This window comes from Nicotiana tomentosiformis, chromosome 7, assembly GCF_000390325.3.
Source record: "Nicotiana tomentosiformis chromosome 7, ASM39032v3, whole genome shotgun sequence".
Taxonomy (NCBI): Eukaryota; Viridiplantae; Streptophyta; class Magnoliopsida; order Solanales; family Solanaceae; genus Nicotiana; species Nicotiana tomentosiformis.
In genome coordinates, this window is record NC_090818.1 from 131,505,995 (window position 1) to 131,525,127 (window position 19,133).

A 19,133-nucleotide genomic window follows, 5' to 3' on the forward strand; every position below is an offset into this window, starting at 1 on the left:
CCATTTGAAATATTTGCAGGAAACCTTCGACATATTAAAGAGATACAATATAAAGTTGAACCTAGGAAAATGCGCATTTGGGGTCGGATCCAGAAAATTCCTCGGGTTCATGGTGTCCAACCGAGGGATCGAGATTAATCCCGATAATATCAAAGCTATAGAAGACATCACCTTGGTGGACAATGTTAAGGCCGTTTAGAGGCTAACCAGGCGTATAGCCGCCCTGGGCCAGTTCATATCGAGGTCCGCAGACAAAAGCCATCGGTTCTTCTCACTATTGAAGAAGAAGAATAACTTTTCTTGGACTACGGAGTACCAACAAGCTTTGGAAGAACTCAAATGGTACCTTTCGAGTCCACCCCTGCTCCATACTCCAAAGGCGGATTAGTAGTTATACCTTTACTTGGCGGTATCCGAGGTGGCGGTAAGTGGAGCCTTAGTCCGGGAGGAGGAAGGTATGTAATTACCAATTTACTATGTTAGTATAACTCTAGGCGAGGCCTAAATAAGGTATCTTCACCTGGAAAAATTAGCGCTCACTTTGCTAAGTGCCTCCTGAAAGTTAAAAACCATACTTTCAATGCCACCACATATGTGTCGTAACCTCTTATCCACTGAGGAACATCATGCACAAAACCGAGCTCTCAGGACGGTTAGCCAAATGGGCAGTCGAAATCAGCGGGTAAGATTTCAAGTATCGACCCCGAACCGCCATCAAATCACAAATTTTGGCATACTTCATGGCCGACTTTACGCCGGCCTTAATACCCGAAGTCGAAAGGGAATTATTGTTAACCCCGTAGATTGCCAAGGGAGTTTGGACCCTCTTTATGGAGGGTGCTTCAAACGCAAAGGGATCCGGTCTCGGCATCGTTCTGAGGCCACCTACGGGTAACATAGTTAGGCAATCTATTAGAACTGTGAAATTGACTAACAATGAGGCCAAGTATAAGGCCATGATTGTAGGTATCGAATTGGCTAAAAGCCTTGGGGCCGAGGTGGTCGAAGCTAAGTACTATTCCCTCCTTGTGGTAAATCAGTCAACGGGACGTTCGAAGTAAAATAGGAATAAATGCGAAAGTATTTAGACAAGTTGCAGGTAACGCTGCATCAATTCAAGGAATTGACCGTGCGGCACGTGCCCTGAGATCAAAATAGTGAGGCTGATTCTTTCGCTAACTTGGGGTCATCGGTTGACGATGATGAATTCGGTTCTGGAACAGTCATACAACTCATGAAGTCGATGGTAGAAGAAGGTCATGCCGAAGTAAACTCGACAAGTTTAACTTGGGATTGGAGGAACAAATACATAAATTATTTGAAGACGAGGAAGTTTCCCTCGGATCCTAAAGAATCGAGAGCTCTGCATACGAAGGCGACCATGTTTAGCCTGTCCGAAGGGACTATGTTCAGAAGAACATTCGACGGCCCGCTCGCCATATGCTTGGGGCTGGGAGATATCGAATATGTCCTGAGAGAAGTTCACGAAGGCACTTGTGAAAACCATTCGGAGGCGGAATCTTTGGTTCGAAAATTAATCAGGGCCAATTATTACTGGATCAACATGGAGAAAGATGCGAAGGATTTCGAACGAAGGTGCGACGCTGTCAGAAACACGCACTGATGATCCATCAACCAGGAGAGCTACATTTAGTCTTGTCCCTATGGTCGTTTATGAAGTGGGGAATGGACATCGCCGGTCCCCTTCCGTGGGCATATGGTAAGGTTCAATTCATACTATTTATATCGATTATATTTCTAAATGGGTCGAAGCTCAAGCATTCGAGAAAGTCCGGGAAAAGGAAGTCATTGACTTCATTTAAGATCACATAATATGCCGATTCGGGATACCGACCGAGATCGCATGTGATAATGGGAAGCAATTCATCGGCAGCAAAGTGAACAAATTTTTCGAAGATTACAAGATTAAAAAGATACTATCAACGCCTTATCACCCTAGTGGGAACGAACATGCGAAATTAACAAACAAGACCATACTTCAAAACCAAAAAAGAGGTTGACCGATGCCAGAAGGAAATGAAAAGAAATCTTGCCCGAAGTCCTATGGGTGTATCGTACAACCTCGAAGTCTAGTACCTGGGCCAACCCATTTTCATTGGTCTACAGTGTCAAAGCTTTAATACCAGTCGAAGTGGAAGAACCGAGCCTCAGGTTTCGATAAGCGATCGAAGAATCGAACAGTGAGGCCATGATCACGAGCCTGGAACTATTGGATGAAAGGAGTGAGGCCACCATAGTCCGGTTGGCCGCCCAGAAATAGCGGATAAAAAGATATTACAACCGAAGAGCCAACCTCCGACACTTCAAGATCGGGGATTTGGTGTTAAGTAAGGTAACACTACACACCTGAAACCCAACGAGGGTAAGCTAGGACCAAATTGGTAAGGATCGTATCGAGTCATCGGAATTACTGACAAAGGCTCGTACAAACTCAATCCAGGAAACGGTGTGCAACTACCGAACAACTAGAATGTGATGCATTTAAAGCGGTACTACTGCTAAGGTACGATCTCATTTATTTTTTAAAATAATATTATGAATCAGACTAACACTTGCAGGCAACGACCAAGGGAGAATGTGACTATTAGGTCTGAAAGAACGCATTGCACTCTTTTTCCTTTGAACAGGGTTTGTCCCAATATGGGTTTTTCGTCAAGGTTTTTAACGAGGCAACCGTAAATATTTCTAACTTAGAATCGAAGGCCGGTCTCAGCCAGAGTCAATGGGCATTCATTTTGCATCAACAGTATCCGAGCCCTCTCAAGATCGACCTCGAATACTGGGGTCCATTAGCCTCGGGTTAAGGCTTTTAGCAAGGAAATAAGGAAACTTTATACCTGAATAACTAAGGCTCGGTGGTTAGGATTTATTGTAAGGGCCAAACGGTCGAATGAACCGTGCCCACATAATCTACCTTACCCATTATACACGCTTTCGTTCATGTACTTTACATACAGAAATGAAAGAAAGTTTTCACCTTGCTATTACACATTTTTGCCTCTTAAATTATGGATCTTAAGATCCCATGGGCTACCCCTATTCGGGGACTATCGAGCCCAAGGTCTACCCTTATTCGGGGACTATCGAGCCCAAGGGCAACACCTACTCAGGGACTAGCATCCAAAAAAAATATTTCGAGCAACTCGGGCTATCAGATCCCGGAGACACAAAACCTATGAGGCAGTGCCTAAACACAAAAGCTTATGGCCACCCTAGAAAATGGCTCGGAGATGTCTGAAGCTCATAATATGGACATAAGGCCTTTATAAAAATTCAAAACCTACTAAAAGGTTACCCTCAGCAAAATCATCATCTAAAATCACTTAAGCATCTCAAAAAACAACTTCCGGTCACATCGATCTTTCAAAGCCTCGAGCAAGTAAAATTGCATCAAAGTGAGGCTCTACTCGTACCTCTGCAAAAAAAAAGACTTATTACTACATTTGATTTTATGCTAAGGCATTGAAAATATTTGCAAGAATAGAAATTATGAAAAGATGCTAAAAAAGTAGAGACTCGAAATTGCCAGAAAGAGAAATTTTATATATATTCTGGAATGTATTTACAAAGGCCCAACAAAAATGGCCTCAAAATAAACAAAATATATGCACAAGAAAAAAACTAAAAAAGTGCTAAGGCATTCATGCCTGGTCTTCACCGGGGACCGACTCGTCGCCAGAATCGTCAAGGCCTTCGGATCCCTCAGAACCCTCAGAGACTTCGACACCTTCAGGCTTGTGAAGTTTCTTCGCCTCGGCCTCAAGCTTTATTGCTTCCTTGATCTCGGCCAACAAGTCAAAATCTCGGGCGTGAATCTGTTCGAGGGTCTCCCTTCGAGACAACTGCCTCATATATTCGGCATTCGTCTTCAAGTGGGCCTCGGATGCTTCGACATCGGCCTTGTATTGGGCCAACATCTCTTCGGCATCGACAGAGGTTGTTCCCAACTTGGACTTCATTACCTCGTACTCTCTACCGAGGGTATCCCGCTCTGCAACAGCTGAGCTTAGATGTGCTCGAAGATCATCATTCAGTTGGGACCACTTGTCAGCTTTCTCCTTCGCCACCCGAAGTTGAACCTCTACCGCTGCCAGCTTTGCCTGGACAGTTTACTTCTCTGAAGCCAGTAGGTCCATTTTGCTCATCCGCCCATTGGCCATGGATTGGACCTCGTTCATCTCGATTTGGAGTTGGTCGATCTGGTCGATCTTCGGTTAGACCTGTGAGATTTTTCCATTAGCTACCACGACTAGTTCCTCATTTCTAACATCAAATACCTTTACCTTTTCGGCAAGGTCGGCATGTTCCCCTCTTAGGTCGAAGCTTCCTTCTGAGCCCTATCCAGCTCGGCCTGAAGGTCGTTGATGGCCCTGTCTTATTGCTCACTGAGGAGTTTGTACATATCCTTCTTTCGAGCCTGCTCCTTGAGCTCGAACGCGAGCTGATTGACCTTGGAACAGTATCGGAGGAAGCTCTCATGGTGAAGTACTGAGGCCTGCAAAACAACAAAAGTCGTGAGAGATATCAAACCTAAGAAAAGTTCAAGAGGACGTAATGATGCCTTACCCGATTCAGTGCCTGTTGCGCCTCATTAAAAAGACACGGCACGCCCACCTCATTCATTTTTGCCTGGTCCTCCTCGATCACCAGGCATTGGAGGTAGCTGGCTACGCCCACGGGAGCGGATAGAACCCGAGCATCCTCCAGGACAGTAAGAATAATCGATCTCTTATGACCGGGGTCCACACTCAAAGCGGGAAACTGATTAACCAATATTGGGCTCAAAGTCGGCCCACGAGATTCCGAAGGTACGTCCTTCTTCGAGAGCTCAAAATCGTCCAAATCGGTAAAATCATCCAAATTGGACATGTCCACGCCATTAAAGAAGAAATGGAGGGGGTCATCTGCACCTTGTGCTCCTTCACTTGATTTCTCTTTGCCCGCTTGGGCCTCATCGAGCATAGAATCGGTGTTGGAGTGAGTCTCAATGATGTCAATCACACCAACAGCCTCCTTCAAGGCAGGAGCAGTTACTTTAGAGGTCGCGACCTCCATCTCAACTTCGGACTCTCGAACTGGGAGGGGCTCGACCACACGCTTTTTCTCCTCAATTGCCACATGCTCATCAGGACGAGTCGATCTGTGGGTAACATAACTTCTTCAGACTTATCCCTGAGCCAGAGAAGCGAGTCCGAATTCATCACCCGGGAGCTGGTGCTCTTCTTAGGCTTACGAGCCACCCTCTTCTTTGGCTTCACCTCGGAACCCGGGATGCCCGAAGACTTTCTTTTCCTCTTCTTCTTTTCCACCACGGTAGCCTCATACTGTCCCGTAATGGAGGAGTCAATGAGTAAGGACGCATCCTCGTTCCCCTTCAGCGGCCTAAGTTCGGTGGTCTTCGGAAAACCTGCGAAGGAAAAAGAAAGGGTCGGCATTATAAAAGTTCGAAGCATAATAGTAACCGTTATGGGAAAGACCTTACCATGAGAACGGGCCTCGCATCGGCCCTTAGAAAGTTTGCGCCACGAGCGTTCAAAATATGACATCTGCTTGCATATGCCCCCGATCCACTCCTTGAGCCAAGGGATCACATTGGGAATCCGGGCAACGATTGCACGATCACGAATACGAATAATGAGAAAGGAAATGAAGAAAAGTTTACACTTAAGGAAAGGTTGCACTTACGAGACGCATTCCACTTCTCGGGGAATAGAAGAAACTCAGGAGGGATCAAATTTTTAGTCTTCACCCGAATGAAGTGCCCCTACCAGCCTCGGTCTCGATCCTCGTCAATACTCGAAAAAGGGGCCTTGCTAGCCCGGCGAGTGAGCTTGATTAGTCCCCCTAGAAAAATTTGAGGACTGTATAGATGGAGCAGGTGGTCGAGGGTGAACCGAGTGGATTTGGTGTGGCTCACAAAATAATGGAGGAGGATCACGGTCCTCCAAAGAAACATGAAGATTTGCCCGAGGCATACCTCGTACCTCTTATAGAAGGCCAATCTACCGGATCTAGAGTGAAGGGGTAAGTTTAAGAACATAAATACCCCTCCATGTAGGTAGTAATATCATCCTCAGGCATGAGGACTACTACGTCCTTGCTTTCCCATTTACAGTCCTCTCGTACCACGGGAAGGACATCTTCGGTAATAGATCATATATACCCCGATGCTCCTTCACCTCGGTCCTGTTTGGATGAGGGCTTCTCGACTTTGAAATCATCCAATATTGAGCAACCCCCAGGTATAAAGCTTTTCATGGGAGGCTCGGGGGCAACCTCGAGGGCAGCCACCTCAGAAGCGGCCACTTCGGGAATAACTGCCTCGGAAACAACCACCTCAGCATTTGTGGTCGGGTGAGAAGATGAAGAGGCAGCCTGTTGAGGAACTGATTTGGACGTTTTAGCCATTGCTATCTGGTAAAGTTTGAAAATTTAAAGAAAACATATGAAGGTTTAAAGAAACAAGTTTGAAGCCTGAAGAGCAGAGTATGAAGATTTGAAGAAAATATGGGTAAAAACCTAAGAACAATTATGAGAATTTTAAGATCAAGGATGAAGATATGAATGTTTAAAAGAAGTTGGTGATAGCTAGAAAATTCGAAGGTGGAAGATTGATCGGAAAGTGGAAACGGAGCAGAGGGTAGAAGCTTTTATAGAGGAAGTACGTGACGCTTCGCATTAGAAGACAACTAGCGGTGGTTGACACGTGTCCGAAGTCAGAACGACACGACTGATGGGACGTTTCGACTTCTTCGTCGTTTCGGTTGTGACATACGAAGGAAGGAACCAGGGTACATCTATCTTTTCTCATCGTTTCGGCAAACCTACTCTCTGAAAAATGAGGGAACTATCTGTATACGGGTAAAATCGGGGCTAGTGAGCTCCCCGATTTCTCGGTGGGGAAAACGAAGCAAGGACATAACTACATGGAATCGAAATCGAAGCTAAGAACCTCTCGTACTAAGGCCTGAACGAAGCGCTTACCATCGGGTCCATCAAGACAACACCCCCCGAATCTGGTTCAAGCTCCATGACCTCAGAAAGCATAACCAAATGGATGTATACGACCAATAAAGGGTCATGAAATCCGCTCCCAACCGGATATGACGGCGTGGATCTCAGCCCGTATGGACAACGGATCAGTGATTAACGAAAAAAAAGATTTTTACCTTTCTTAGAATTGTACTTTGGGTAAAACTCCCCTACTATATAAAGGGGAAGTTTATTATTCAATAGACACTTTTGTAACACACATATCAAGGCAACATAAACTTGTTTTTCAAAATTCTTATTTTGCTCATAGTTCTTCACATACAACCTGGCTCCGAATCCAAGGCAGAACAACTGTTAAGCTTAGGTCTGAGTCGGGTGTCAACATCACAACTAGTTTGGTTATTTATTTCACCTTTAATTCACTTATCTAACATTATTGATCGCTTGTATTAAATTAATCCAAATATCCTTAAAATCGCGTATAAATTCAATTGTTATCCAATTTTAATGTAAACAATACGGTTTATATAAATTAAATCCTAATCTACATGGGAAATTGAAATATACAACAAATGTTGTTAAACTCAACTTTCATGCTTTCCTTCACCAATAAGCTTCTTTCTTTTATATTTTATATTTTATTTTTCTCTCTTCCTAATTTTTTCTGAAGTTCTAAGTCAAAGCTTTATCTATTCCTTGGTAAGTTTGATGGTTGAATTGAGTACACTTTTTCTCTGTTTTTATTCTTCCCTACTTTTATTGTAATGCTGCAAATAGAGAAGTGAAGAAACAAGTGAAAAGAAAGTAATAGAAATAAAAAAAAAAACATGACCTTGACTTATCGAGGTATAGGGCGGCAATATTTGCTGGTGTTTCTTGTTCGTTTATATGGAAAGGTCATAATTGGGAGAGAGTCTTGGTTTGGTGTGGGGTCCAACGTACATTCAACTTCTAGAACGAAACTCTTATCTTGTACTCCATTTTGTATACTCAATTCATTTTTACAATCCATTTTGAAAATTTCATTTTAGAAAACAACTCCGATCCAAAGAAACAAATTAGGGAAACTATTAAAGAGTTGAAGTTTGCAAACTTAAAAAAAAATGGACTTTACTTGGAAAAGAAGAGAGTGAAGTCTTAGCACTAGAAAAGTAAGTAATGAAGTGTTTGCAGTGATTGTTTCACTAGATTACACTTATACAAGTAATATTTTCTCCTGTGATAGATAATTAAATAAAAACACTAAGAATTAAATGAAAAGGAGAAAAAAAAACTGTCATAGTCATGAAGTCTTTGTAGTCCATCAAAATCATTTTGACCAAATATACATTAGTATCAAGGAAACAAGTTCGGCCAAAAAGTGACAATCAATAAGTAGGCGCAACTACATTTGATGCTAATCTAAAACTTTTATCCACGTTTCTTCAACCTGAAACCCCAAATTAAATAGTTTACATATTTCTATGAATTTAACTAATTTTATCCCACTGACAACGTAATAAATTATTTATACTATTAATCCTTTTTAATGTAAAAGTTTACTTTGGTTTAACTTTAGGTTTCAAATTTCACTTGTTATTGGTACGTGTAATTATATTTAAAATAATCTTGTAAATAATTTATTTTTTTACTATATAAAAATTAAACTTTTTTGCACTAAGATACGTATTTTTATAGATATAGGCATATAGCCCCACCCAGTCGTTATACCTAAATTTTTGATAGTCCAATATAACGGCTTCATGATTGAGTGTGAACAGATTGTATGGTCACTGTAATAAGGTCCCCCACCTTTGATATCCAAATTAAAAGAATAAGTACCAACTTATGAAACAAAATAAACAAAAGAAAGATAAATCGAAAGAATCATACGGTTTTCCTTCCTCAAGATAGAGTTCAAATTTTCGAAGGCTATGGTTATTGTATTTTTTTAAGATTGTTTGGAAACATGGCCTTAGATTTTAAGCAGCAGTAGTTTAAAAGAAAATTTGAATTTAATGTTGAAGACGAGATAATAAATAGGCTCTATTAAGTGATTACACAGACAAATAAACAGAAAAGGGCTAAAACTACCCCTAAAGTATCGGATTTAGTATAAAGATGCTTTCCGTCCACCTATTTGAATAAAAATGCCCATGCTTTTATTTTTTTTAGCTCAACCTTACCCCTATTTCTGACGGCCCTTTATTTAAAAAAGAAAAGCTTATTTATTATCCACGTGTCAGCACTTTAGTGACCTTACTTAAACCCCATCGCGGATATACAAACCCACTCGTCCCAATTTCTTTTAAAAAACCTGGTCTTCTGCTTAAATTTCAGTCGCCACCTTCGGCTCCGGCAATATTACCGGCAGAACCTCCTGTTTTATTTTTTTCTTTCAATTTTGCTTTTCTTCGGCAGTTCGGCTCTCTCGTTTTATCACCGACACACATATTAATTACATACTTATCTTCCCAAATTAATTTTTATTGGAATAAGAAGAATGAGAGAAAACTAGAATCGGCAAAGAAGAACAATCAATTCTCCTAAAAATCTCCATTATTAATAGTTCCAGATATACAAATAGCTCATACCGGCAAAGAAACCATCACATATGATATAAGGCATTATAAAGATCTCCACTTCATACATAGAAAAAATCTTCTTCAATTAACAACCACAATTGAGGCTAGGGACAATATAACACATCACTTCTTGTTTGAAGAATTTCTTGCATAAGTCCACAAAATTGAAGTATAAGTGTTATTTTGGATACATTTTTCTAAAATAGGAGTATCTCAGAAGGATTAATGTATACGGGTAAAATCGAACCCGGACATTGACAGACCATCCACCACGACAGTTTGGGATCGAGAGATGGTGATAAAATCCCATAAATCGGTTCCTGCCTTACCGAATTAGCCATCGGAACCACCATACTTGCCTTCGAGTTTACCGAGGTCATAAACTAGTCCCGGTTATAATGGTCTCAAGGAATATATTGCCAGTTTATCCGACAAGGGTCCGATATTCCCGCAACTAACCAGACATTACGACAAAAATCACGAAATATACCTAAAAAGAGGACCAACGGTCGACAAATCAAGGACGTTTTTACCTTTTATAGAATAATAGAATAATACCTTAAAAGTAAGTTCCTCTAAAATATAAAGGGGGCATCACGATTCATAAAGTATATTATAACATACACTCATAAGGAATACATTACCGTTATTCTCTAAGTTCTTATTCTTTGGTATCTTGGTATCAATCAAAGTACATTCAACTCAAGGGTGACCAGCTTTCCTAGGCTGAAATTATCCAATTCGCGTGGTTTGCAGTTGGTTTATCGTTATTTATTTCAATTGCTATCTAATTTATCGTTCAATATAAAATTAATCTGCATATCCTTTAAACCACTAATAAAATTCAATTGTTATCCGATTTTTAAGGGTAAACAGTTTGGCGCCCACCGTGGGGCTAAGGATAATAGCGGCAATTTGATATGAATCACCATAACACATCCCATTTTACACTTGTTCTTTGAAGTATTTCTAATTTTAGATCAGGATCGAAATGTCAAACCCACAGTCTATCCCTCTAAACATAGACACAAAATCTGTCCACTATGGCAGAAACAACAATACAGCGCTCGGTAACGAGGCAACACTGGTCGATCTTGGTAGAATCTTGGTGGTGGTTCCCATTGATGCCTGTTCGCATATGGACATCGACACAAACCAGCCCACAAACCCCAAAAACAGCGTGCCCAGGGAAGTGCGTTCGATTGCCCAAAACAATCATGACAGCGAAAATGATGGGATCAACCTGCGTATGATCTTCGAAATGCTACATGTTCAACAGACGACAATAGCTCAATTGCAGAACCAAGGTCGAATGCTGAGCAGGAATGAACCCGAGATCCCCCGGGAAGCCATCCGCAGGAATGAACCAACCTTAGAAAGAACGAGCGAGAGTGAATCGGGGACTAACCCCGAAATTATGAAATTGCTCGAAGAATTGACGAAATAGATAGAAACTGGGAAAAAGAAAATCGAAGCCAATGATAAGAAGGTGGAAACCTACAACTCCAAGGTCCACCAAATCCTAGGGGCATCCCCGATATTTAAGGGCATGAATTACAAGAAATTTATTCAAAAACCTTTTCCCCCAAGCACGGCTCCGAAGCCGATCCCCAAAAAGTTTCGCATGCCCGAAATCCCTAAGTTCAACAGAACGACCGATCCAAACGAGCATGTAACCTCTTATACCTGCGCCATCAAAGGGAACGACTTGGAAAATGATGAGATCGAATTTGTCTTGTTGAAAACATTCGGAGAGACCCTGTGCAAGGGGAGCTATGATAGGGTACCACAACCTTCCTCCTAATTCTGTTAACTCGTTTGCTATGCTTGCAGATTCCTTCGTAAAGGAACACGTCGGTGCTATAAAGGTCAAGACCAGGAAATCAGACCTTTTCAAAGTAAAGTAGAGGGATAACGAGATGCTCAGAGAATTCGTTTCTCGATTCCAAATGGAACATATGGATTTGCCCACGGTCGCGGACGATTGGGCCGTTTAGGCTTTCACCCAAGGTCTCAACACTCGAAGCTCATTGGCTTCACCTCAGTTGAAACAAAAACTTGATAGAATATCCAGTCATCACTTGGACCGACGTCTATAACTGGTACCAATCAAAAATTAGGGTTGAGGATGATCAACTCGGGACCCCTTCCGGATCTGTGAACCCCGTCAGGATCATCGACCGAGCCAAGAGAGACACCGATCACGAACCTATATCAAACCGGGATCGGTATCAACCATATAATAGGGACCGGAGAAGCAGTGGATCCGGGCAAAACCCTGTGAGAAATGAAAGAAGGGATGACTGAGGACAGAACAACCAAGGACTCATGGGCAAAAACAGCTTCGACAAGCCCATCGGGCCTAAAGAAGCACCGAGGCTATCAGAGTATAATTTCGGCATCGATGCCTCTGCTATCGTGTCCGCCATCGGACATATCAAAGATACCAAATGGCCTCGACCTTTGCAATCCGAACCATCCCAAAGGGATCCTAACCTTATATGAAAATATCACGACACTCATGGTCACAAAACAGAAGATTGTCGACAATTAAGGGAAGAGGTAGCCCGGTTGTTCAACAACGGACATCTCCGAGAATTCCTCAGTGATCGGGCCAATAGACATTTTAAGAACAAGGATTCAAATAAATGAACCAAACCAGAGGAACCTCAGCATGTCATAAACATGATCATCGGTGGGGTCGACATCCCCTAGGGAATGATGTTTAAGCGCACCAAACTTTCCATCACAAGAGAAAAATGGAGTCGAGATTACCTACCGGAAAGAACCTTATCGTTCAACGACAAAGACGCAGAGGGGATCGCACAACCCCATAATGATGCACTGGTAATATTAATATTCATAAATAATTACTGAATTAAACGTGTGTTGATTGATCCAGGTAGCTCGGCCAACATCATCATATCGAGGGTCATGGAACAACTCGGCCTACAAGGTCAGATCGTACCTGCAGTCTAAGTCCTAAACGGGTTCAATATGGCCTGTGAGACCAATAAAGGGGAAATAACATTACCAGTAAACGTCACCGGAACCATTCAGGAAACCAAGTTCTATGTAATCGAAGGGGACATGAGATACAACGCTTTGCTCGGAAGGCCATGGATTCACAACATGAGAGCAATACCCTCGACATTACACCAGGTGCTGAAATTCTCGACGCCTGAAGTAACCGAAACAATGTACGGGGAACAACCGGCTGTAAGGGAGATGTTCGCAGTCGATGAGGTGATCTCGACATCCACACTCTCGATATCAAAGGGCCCGAATCCGGTGATCGAAAATGGGGCCAAATAGTAATCATCGATACCAACCTCGATAGAATTGGAGGAGCAAGGGATAGGCAAGGGCAACGACTATGGAGTCCCAGGTCTTTCATAACCCCCGATGATTCCGACGCTACAAAATCAATGGTCGAGGAACTAGAGCAAGTCGTACTAAGTGAACACTTGCCCGATCGAAAGGTATACCTGGGCACAGGGTTAAATCCCGAGCTCATGAAAAAACTCATTCAATTTCTTATGGCTAACAAAGATTGTTTTTGCTTGGTCCCACCTTTATATGATAGGGATACTACCGAAAATAACCACTCACAAGCTAAGCTTGGATCCGAGGTTCCACCCGGTCAAGGAGAAGAGGAGGGCCCAGAACGAGGTCAAACATGCTTTCATCAAGGATGCGGTATCTAAACTCCTTAAATAGGGTCCGTTCGGGAAGTTAAATACCCGAATTGGTTAGCAAACGTAGTGGTTGTTCCTAAAAAAGGGGATTAATTAAGAATGTGTGTAGACTATAAGGATTTGAATAAAGCATATCCCAAGGACTCCTTCACTTTGCCCAACATCGATCGCATGATCGATGCAACGACCGACCACGAGATCCTTAGTTTTCTCGACGCCTACTCCGGGTACAACCGAATACGGATGAACCCGGATGATCAGGAAAAAACTTTCTTTATCACTAAATACGGCACATACTGTTATAACGTAATGCCATTCGGGTTAAAAAATGCCCGTGCCACTTACCAACGCCTAGTAAACCGGATGTTCGAAAAACAAATAGGAAAATCAATGGAGGTCTATATTGACGATATATTGGTTAAGTCCCTGCGAGAAAAGGACCATTTAAAACACTTGCAGGAAACCTTCGATGTATTGAAAAAATACATTATGAAGCTGAACCCGGAGAAGTGTGCGTTCGGAGTTGGATCGGGTAAATTCCTCGGATTCATGGTATCCAACCGGAAAATCGAGATCAACCCCGATAAGATCAAAGAAATCAAAGATATTACACTCGTAGGTAACATAAAAGTCGTGCAAAGTCTAACTGGGCACGTAGTCGCTCTTGGGCGATTCATCTCGAGGTCCTCCGATAAAAGTCACTGATTCTTCTCATTATTGAAGAAAAAGAGTAACTTATCGTGGACTCCAGAATGCTAACGGGCCTTGGAAGAGCTCAGGCGATATCTATCGAGCTCGCCGCTGCTCCACACGCCAAAGATAGACAGGCAGTTATACCTATACTTGGCGGTCTCAGAGATAGCGGTAAGTGGAGTCCTGGTCCTGGAAGAAAACGGTACGCAATTCCCAATTTACTATGTTAGAAAAACTTTAGATGAAGCCAAAACTAGATACCCTCACCTAGAGAAATTGGCGCTTAGCAAGCTAAGCGCCTCTAGGAAATTGACACCATATTTTCAGTGCCACCCCATACGTGTTGTGACTACTTACCTATTGAGAAATATAATTCATAAACCCGAACTCTCGGGAAGGTTAGCCAAGTGGGCCGTTGAAGTCAGCGGATACGATATTTAATATCGGCCCCGAACTGCCATTAAATCCCAAATTCTGGCAGAATTTGTGGCCGATTTTATGCCGGTACTGGTACCTGAAATCGAAAGAGAGTTATTATTGAACTCGGAGACCTCTTCGAGGATTTGGGCCCTCTTTACAGATGGTGCCTCGAACTCGAAGGGGTTCGGACTTATCATCATTTTAAAGCAACCAAAGGGCAATGTAGTTAGACAATCGATTAGAACTATAAATTGATTAACAATGAGGACGAATATGAGGCCATGATTGCAGGTCTCGAACTAGCCAAAAGCTTGGTGGCAGAGGTGATCGAGGCTAAGTGCGATTCCCTCCTTGTGGTAAACCAAGTAAATGGGACGTTCGAGGTAAAAGAAGAACGAATGCAGAGATATCAGGAGAAATTACAGGTAACATTGCGCCGGTTTAAAGAATGGACTCTACAACACGTGCCTCATGATCAAAATAACGAGGCCGATGCCCTCGCTAATATGGGATCGTCGGTAGAGGATGACGATCTCAATTCAGGGGCAATCGTACAACTAATGAGGTCGGTAGTCAAAGAGGGCCATGCTGAAATAAACTCAACGAGCCTAACGGGGGATTGGAGAAACAAATACATAGAATACCTGAAAAGCAGAAAATTGCCCTCATATCCAAAAGAATCGAGGGCCCTACGTACGAAGGCAGCCCAGTTTAGTTTATATAAGGATGGAACCTTAGTCTAAAGAACGTTCGATGGCCCGATCGCGATATGTTTAGGACCAGGAGTTACCGAGTACTTTCTAAGGGAAATTCACTAAGGCACCTGCGGAAATCATTCAGGTACCGAAGCATTGGTTCGTAAAATAATTAGGGCCGGTTACTACTAGATCGACATGAAAAAAGATGCGAAGGAATTCGTACGAAGATGTGATGAATGACAAAGGCATGCTCCGATGATTCATCGAGCCGGAGAGCTACTACATTCAGTCTTGTCACATGGCCATTCATGAAATGGGGGATAGACATCGTTGGCCCGCTTCCGCGAGCACCCGGTAAGGCCCAATTATTTTTTATTTATGACTGACTATTTTTTTAAAGGGTGGAAGCCCAGGCATATGAGAAGGTTGGGGAGAAGGAGGTCATCGATTTTATCTGGGACCATATCATATGTCGGTTCAGAATACCGGCCGAGATTGTGTGCGACAATGGGAAAAAATTTATTGGCAGTAAAGTAAGCAAGTTTCTCAAAGATCATAAGATCAAAAGGATCTTATCAACTCCCTACCACCCTAGTGGGGACGGACAAGCATAATCCACCAATAAAATCATTATCCAAAACCTCAAAAAGAGGTTGATCGACGCCAAAGGAAAATGGAAGGAAATCCTGCAAGAAGTCCTCTTGGCATATCGTACGACTTCGAAGTCTAGTACCGGGGCCATCCCGTTCTCACTGGTTTACCGTGCCGAAACTCTGATACCGGTCGAAGTTGTAGAACCAAGTCTCAGGTTCCAATATGATACCGAAGGAGAAAATAATGAAATGTTGAACACAAGTCTGGAACTACTAGATTTGATGTCGCCCTCATTCGAATGGCAGCTCAGAAACAACGAATCGAAAGATATTACAATCGAAGAGCCAAACTTCGACACTTCAATGTCGGGGACTTAGTATTGAGGAAGCTCACATTAAACACTCGGAATCCGAATGAAGGAAAACTGGGACCGAACTAGAAAGGTCCATATCAGGTTATTGAGATCACATGAAAAGGGTCGTACAAACTCGGAACAATGAACAATTAACAATTACCGAACAATTGGAACATAAACCACTTGAAGCGATATTACTGCTAAGGTATGACCCCAGTCACCTTCTCTTAATCAGCTACATTTTTTACTAACACTTGCAGGCACCCAACACAATATTTTAGGCCTGAAAGCACGTGTTGCACTTTCCTTGATCCGATTTTGTCCCAAATGGATTTTCCGGCAAGGTTTTTAACGAAGCAACAGTGAAATCGTGCTAACTTAGAATCGAAGTCAACTATATTTGAGGCTTCTTTACGACAAACCTCGAACACTGGGGGGCATTATCCGGGGGGAATGAATTTTGATTCTTGTGCTCGAACAATCTAGGCTCGCTCAATAAGATTTAAATAAGATTTTTTGTAGAGGCCAACGATCGGTTGAACCGTGCCCACATAGATCACCTGAGCCCTAACATAAAATACAAGTTTAACTTTGTATACTACGCATAAAATTAAAAGGAAGTCTAAGCCTTTTGGATAAAAGTTCCAGTCCTTTCAAAAGATTTTTCGTTTGGTTCCCCGAAGACATCAAGCCCAAGAGCAATTTCACTCGGGGACTTCCACTTAAGGCATTGCCTAAATTAAAAGGCTACGACCATTCCTGGATAACGAATCCTGAGGGCACAAAGCTTATTTGGTATTGCCCGAATTAAAAGGCTACGGCCATTTCGGGATAACGAAACCCGAGGCCACAAAGCTTATTTGGCATTTCCCGAATTAAAAGGCTACGACCATTCCGGGATAACGAAACCCGAGGGAACAAATCTTATTTGGCATTGCCCGAATGAAAAGGCTATGGCCATTCCGGAATAACGAAACCCGAGGGCACAAAGCTTATTTAATATTGCCCAAATTAAAAGGCTACGACCATGCCGGGATAACAAAATCCGAGGGCACAAAGCTTATTTGGCATTGCCCAAACTCGAAAAGACTACAATTATATTAAAAACGGCTCGGAGATGTCCGAAACCCGTAACAAAAGGTACCTTCGGCAAAATTATAATCTAAGGAATTATAAGTACTTTGGAAAAAAGTTTCCGGTCATACCAAAATGTTTTGCATTGCCTTAAGAAAAATCAAAGGCAAAGCCTGTTCGAAACTCTGAACAGGACCTAACTATTTAATGCTAAGGCATTTCAATCTTTCCAAAACATAAAGAAAAAAGACAAAGGAAAGACTCAAGAATTATCGAAAAACTTTTTTTATATATATGATCTTTATAAAGGCACAACAAGACTTGACAAAAAGTACAAAATACAAAGAAGAAAAAACAAAATCAAACAGAAGCTGCCTGATCTTGGTCGGATCCCGCCTCGTCACCAGGATTCTCGGGGTCTTCTCCACCCTCAGACCCTCTTTAGTCCTCGGAATCCTCCTCCTTGGGATAGGCCAGCTTTCTGGCCTCGACTTCGAGTACCTTGGCATCCTCGATCTCAACTGATAAGTCAAAACCTTGAGCATGAACTTCCTTGAGGGCCTCCATTCGGGATTGCCACTTCATGTGTTCAATGAGATTTTTTACAACATCCTGGGCTGCCTCGGCATCAGCCTTATATTGGGCCACTATCTCATCGGCGTCGGCCTTAACCACTTCGGCCACTGACTTGACCGTTTCGAGCTCCTTGGCTAGATTTTTTCGATCAGAGGCGGCCGAACCTAGCTGCAACTGGAGCTCTTCAACCCTTTTGGTCTGAACCTCGGTCCTCTCCTTTGCCGCTCTAAGCTTAATTTCAGCCGAATTTAGTTGTGTCCGAGTAGCCTCTTTTACCGAGGCCAGACGATCCATTCTGCCTCTACATTCCTCGGCCTCATCTTTGACTATATCTATTTCAGCTCAGAGCTGGGCAATCCGATCGAGTTTTTGCTGGACATGTGCATTTTGACCATCAATCCCCGAATCTAATTCATCATCACTAATCTCAAATATTTTTACTTGCTCGGTGAGGTCGGCATGTTCATTCCGAACAACGTCCAGCTCAGCCTAGAGGCTCATAGCCTCCCCTTCGAACTGCTTGCTAAGAAGTTTAAAGACGTCTCTTTTCTCGGTGAGCTCTTGAACTTCAGCTTCGAGTTGTTTCAGCTCTTCTTGATACCTTAAAAAGGGTTCGTGATGAAGCACTGATGCCTACAAGCACGAAGAAAAATGTCAAGTTATCTATGAAATAACCTAAGTACAAAATTGAAAATCATAAAGGAAAATATGAAGATTACCTGGTTAAGCGCCTGTTGCGCTTCGTTGAATAAACAAGGTGCCTCCACTTCGTTCATCTTATCCTGGTCATCCTCGGTCACCAGACACCGAAGATAACTGGCCACCTCTACGGGGACGGAAAGAACCTGGCCATCCTCCGGAAGGGAAAAAACAATGGTGCGTTTTCGATCAGGATATGCACTCGGGGCAGGGAATCGATCGACCAATTTCGGACTCGAGGAAGGCCCACTTGCTACAGAAGGTGAGCTCTTTCTATATCTCTAAATTGTCAAATTCGAAGGCGTCCTCCGTGGCTCTCGAATCCATACCGTCGAAAATACCACGAAAGGGGTCATTCGATCTATGGGCCCCCTCGATGAGGCATTCTTTTGCAACTTGGGCCTCATTAAACATCGACTCTGTGAATGAGGGCGACTAGGCAATATCTATCGGGACGAGAGCTTCCTGTGGGACTTTGCCCACATCTCGGGAAGCCTTAGTTCCTGCCTCCACCTCGGTCTCCCCGACATGATGGAAATCGACCTCGCCTCCCCCTGGTTCGGAAGCCCCTTGCCCTTCGAGATGCGGAGGCATATTGGCCACCAGATCGAAGACTTCTCCTTCCTCCTAGGACTCATCCCTCAATCGATAGAGAGAGTCCGGGGATAGTGCTCGACCACTGGTGCTTCCTTTGGGTTCACGTGCCAATCTTTTCCTTGGCTTCTTCTTCTCAGGGCCCGAAGAACTC

The 19,133-nt window shown here is 42.9% G+C and overlaps 1 protein-coding gene across 1 annotated transcript; it reads right to left on the reverse strand.

Annotated features, from left to right (window-relative positions):
* Positions 1–3,662: 3,662 nt before the first annotated feature.
* Positions 3,663–17,980, reverse strand: LOC138896389 (uncharacterized). Its single transcript, XM_070181196.1, has 5 exons — positions 17,612–17,980; positions 6,201–6,435; positions 5,305–5,428; positions 4,588–5,161; positions 3,663–4,121 (listed from the first exon to the last, which is right to left on the reverse strand). Exons 1-5 carry the CDS (start codon positions 17,978–17,980, stop codon positions 3,663–3,665), a joined length of 1,761 nt encoding a protein of 586 aa, XP_070037297.1.
* Between the last annotated feature and the right edge of the window lie 1,153 nt (positions 17,981–19,133).

What these genes read in the sequence shown, in the direction of transcription:
- LOC138896389 (XM_070181196.1), bottom strand. Translation starts at nt 17,980, where the DNA reads ATGGATCGTCTGGCCTCGGTAAAAGAGGCTACTCGGACACAACTAAAT. An exon ending in TTGAGATCGAGGATGCCAAG is followed by an intron (nt 6,436 to 17,611) that starts GTACTCGAAGTC and finishes AAACTTTACCAG; the next exon opens with ATAGCAATGGCTAAAACGTC. An exon ending in AAGAAGAAGAGGAAAAGAAA is followed by an intron (nt 5,162 to 5,304) that starts GTCTTCGGGCAT and finishes TGTTACCCACAG; the next exon opens with ATCGACTCGTCCTGATGAGC.